This window comes from Aureococcus anophagefferens, assembly GCF_000186865.1.
Source record: "Aureococcus anophagefferens unplaced genomic scaffold AURANscaffold_2, whole genome shotgun sequence".
Lineage (NCBI taxonomy): Eukaryota > Pelagophyceae > Pelagomonadales > Pelagomonadaceae > Aureococcus > Aureococcus anophagefferens.
The window spans coordinates 2510635-2514295 of NW_008705562.1; the positions used below are offsets into that span (position 1 = coordinate 2510635).

General features: G+C 67.7%; 2 protein-coding genes across 2 annotated transcripts in view; both read right to left on the reverse strand.

Annotated features, from left to right (window-relative positions):
- Nucleotides 1–353, reverse strand: part of AURANDRAFT_20061 (hypothetical protein) — a gene marked incomplete at both ends in the record, with an annotated part of 1555 nt that extends 1202 nt beyond the window's left edge. Inside the window, one exon of the mRNA XM_009035066.1 lies at nt 66–353. Within this exon, the coding sequence (XP_009033314.1) occupies nt 66–353 (288 nt within the window). The remainder of the gene's footprint in view (nt 1–65) is intronic.
- A 989-nt stretch (nt 354–1342) lies between these two features.
- AURANDRAFT_61356 (hypothetical protein) lies at nt 1343–3654 on the reverse strand (the record flags this gene model as incomplete). The annotated part of the gene is made up of 2 exons (XM_009035065.1): nt 1343–3247; nt 3361–3654. 2 exons carry the CDS (start codon nt 3652–3654, stop codon nt 1343–1345), a joined length of 2199 nt encoding a protein of 732 aa, XP_009033313.1.
- Nucleotides 3655–3661: the final 7 nt, after the last annotated feature.

Genomic DNA, 3661 nt, shown 5'->3' on the forward strand with positions numbered 1-3661 from the left:
TGGTCCGGGTCCGGCGGCGCCGGGTCGTGCGAGTTGAAGGGGCTCAGCATGCACGCGCACGCGACGACGGGGCCCTCCGCGCCGCCGCGCCGCCACCGCAAAAAGTCGACGGCGATCTCGCAGGTCTGGGCGACCTCCCAGGGCGCGTCGGGCGACCCCGCGAGCCGCGCGAGCGCGGCCTCGCCGACGCCGATGGCGCCGAGCGCCTCGGCGCACTCGTGGCGGAGCATCGCGTCCTCTTCCTCGTCCCCGAGCACGGCCTCGAGCGACGCCTGCGCGGCGGCGTCGCGCAGCTGGCCGAGCACGTAGGCGCACTCGTGGCGCAGGAGCGACCCGTGCGCCCGGTGCCGCATGCCCGCCTCGAGCGCGCGCCGCGCGTCGCCGCGCGCCGTAGCGTCGCGCTCGTAGACGTGCTTGAGCCAGTAGGCCGCGCGCATGCGCTGCGCGACGGGCAGGTCCGCGACCTCGCTCTGAGCCGCGGGCACGAGGCTCGCGACGAGCGCGGGCAGCGGCGGCGCCTCGAAGGCAGCCATAGTGGGGGCTTTCGCCGGTTCAAGATCAGCTTGTTGCCGTACTGGAGTAACCTAGCATGAACAAGCACCACAAATGGAAAAATGAAGCCGGACGACTTTGGACGCGCTTTTAGGCGCGATCGAAAGCTTAGAGCACGAACTACAACACCCTTGTGATGCCTAGCTCGGCCGAGTACGGCGACCTCGAGAACCCTGAAATTCGACTTTTTTTCCAGATAAAAATCGCTGGCAGCGCGTTCGCACATTAGAGAGAAACTTAGGCATCACCAGGGGAAGATTCTCAGCCCCGCTGGGCTGGAGGAGCGTCCTTAAAGCGTATCCAAGGTCGTCCGCGTTATTTTTCTAAATAACATTTAGTTTGCTTGAACTTCAATGTGACTTCAACATAAAAGGCAACTTGGGATATCGCAGATTGTTGCCTACGGTCTTCCTGACATCAGGAACGAAAACACAACGTCGGATATGTACACAGACGTACGGGGCTCGGCGTTCTCCGTCGGGATCGTGGAGTTCGTAATTTCGCCCCAGCCATCCGTCGACAGTGGCCGGGGCTCAGCGGGGGGCTCAGCGTACGGCATGGGCACGTGGGGCTGTGTTCAGCCACGAAAACCGAACCAATCGGAGAGCTTGGAAGTTCTACCAGCGGAGGGGCTCCAGAGGACTCAGAAAATGCAAAATTGGCCGCCCCGCTACCGCCCTGGGGGGAGGTAAAAATCCCCGACACCAAGTCGGTTTATGCTAGGTTACTCTAGTAAACGACTTCTTCGCGGTCGAGCGAGCTTAGGCGAGCGAGCGACGGTCCCGTCGTGTCAGGAGGCGCAGGAGAACGCGACGGTGCGGTTCGTGCCGAAGGCGTTGGCGACGACGAGGTGGCCGGCGAAGCCCGCGGTCGCGCCGATGGACGCGTTGAGGTACGTGGGCCGCCAGTGCGCGACGTAGGAGAACGCGACGGCGTCGACGACGAGGTCGTCGGCCGCGTCGTAGACCTGGAAGGTGCCGGCCTGGGCGTCGCTGCGCTTGAACGTGTCCTGGGTCGTGAAGGCGAGGAAGCCGTCCGCGCACGTCACGTCGTAGACGAGCGGCCGGGAGAAGAAGCGCTCGACGCTGTACGTGTACCAGGACGCGTTGACGAGGCACGTGCCGGCGGTGCACTCCTCGCCGCCGAAGAACTCGATCTCGACGGCGAGCTCCGACGTGTCGCGCACGACCTCGACGATCTTGCACTCGTAGTCGTCCTCGACGGACCGCGACACGGTCTGCCACCAGCAGCCGAGCATGTTGCCCGTGGGCAGGAGGTCGTTGTCGCCGTACTCCTCCGTCTTCGTGTTCGTGTCGTAGGACCAGACCACGGTGGCGTAGGTGTCCGCCGGGTCGAGGTGGACGACGAGCAGCTCCGAGTTGTTCGTCGGGCCGACGCCGACGGGCCAGTTGTTGTTGAACATGGCGTACTCGTCGTCGCCGATGTACTCGGCGTTGTGCTGGCCGGACCAGTAGGAGTCGCCGGCGGGGTACACCGTGCCGTCGAGGCCGACGATGTCGTAGTCGCCGTCGGGCCCGCCGAGCGCCCAGACCTTGGGCGACTGGTCCGCGGCCGGGTCGCACTTGTAGATCGTCGAGTCCGTGCGGCTCGAGATGACGGCGTGGGCGTCGTCGTCGACGAGCTGGAGGTGGTTGAAGTCGAGGTTCGCGGAGGCGACGCGCTCGACCTTGGTCTCGAGCTCCGTCGCGTCGCCGTCGAGCGACACCTCGCCGAACTCGTACTCGCCGCTCAGCAGCACCCAGGCCCGGTCGCCGTCCGCCGCCCGCTGGGCGTCGTGGACGTCGACCATCTCGTCGAGCAGGAGCGTGAAGTTGCCCGTGCGCCAGTCGAACTTGTAGAGGTAGCCGTCCCACGACGTGTCGACGCCCGCCGCGATCAGGAACTCGCGGTCGTTCCAGCTCTTGAAGCCGCCGGAGCCGTAGTAGCCCGCGCCCGTCGCGTCGTCGTCGCCGGAGAAGGGCGGCGGCACGAAGCCGTCGTCCCCGGGGGGCGGGCCCGGCGCCGGGCCCTGCGCGCGCCGCCGCGCGGGCCCGTCCGGCGCGGGCGCGGCGCCGAAGTCGTCCGCGGGCGCGGCGCCGAAGTCGTCCGCGGCGCCCATGGGCGGGATGTAGCCGTCGTCGAGGAGCGGGGCGTCGTCCATGGGCCCGACGAAGTCGTCGTCGGCCGCGGCCCAGGTCCCGAACGGCACGATCGTGCGGATCTCGCCGAGCAGCGTCATCACGACGAGCCAGCTGCACGTCAGCACGGCCTGGCTCGTCCGGTCCTGGCGCTGGAGGTTGAAGGCGACGTAGCCCTCCGAGGCCTGCTCGCCGATGCTCCGCTCGACGCGCTCGCGCTGGAACCGGACGACGATCTGCCGCGGCAGCATCGTCGACAGCAGCGTCTCGGGCACGTTGTAGCAGTCCTGGACCATCATCGTGCGCTTCACCCAGTAGCAGACGTTCTCGTGGGCGAGCAGGTCGTCGGCGTAGATCGTGATCTTCTCGAAGCCCACCTCCTCGGCGCCGGCCGCGGACGCGGACGTCGTCGCGAGGGACGGCGCGGCCGTTCGCAGTCGCGGCAGCTGCAACGCGACGACCAGCGCCGCCGCGACGAGCACGACGGCCACCGCGCCGCGCCGCCGCGGCGCCGGCCCGCCGATGGGCACGTAGGGAGAGGGCAGCATCACCGATAGCTGCCCATAATCATCATCAAAAAGTGAGCGGATATAATTTTCGTTGCTGTGCGGCACCGCTGCCCCAGCACGATGGTGAGAGAGCGCCCGGGCGTAGTCCGCGGGTTCCAGACGTGGCCCACGATGGAGTCGTCGTGGATGTCACCGTAGTTGTGGACGCCGGGAAGGCTGTTGGCCAGGGCGCCCGCCTTGCGCGGGTCGTTCTCGCAGGTGGCGACGACGGAGGCGCCGCCGTCTCGCAGCGCGCGCGACATGGACCCGGACCCGGCGAAGATCTCCATGGCCTCGACGCGCGGCTGCGGCTCGGGCCAGGGCGGCTCGGAGACGGCCGCGGCGCTGAGGCCCGCGGGCGCCGGCTGGGGCGCGACGGCCCGGACGTAGATCATCTTGAGGTTCCGCCAGGTCATAAGTTCG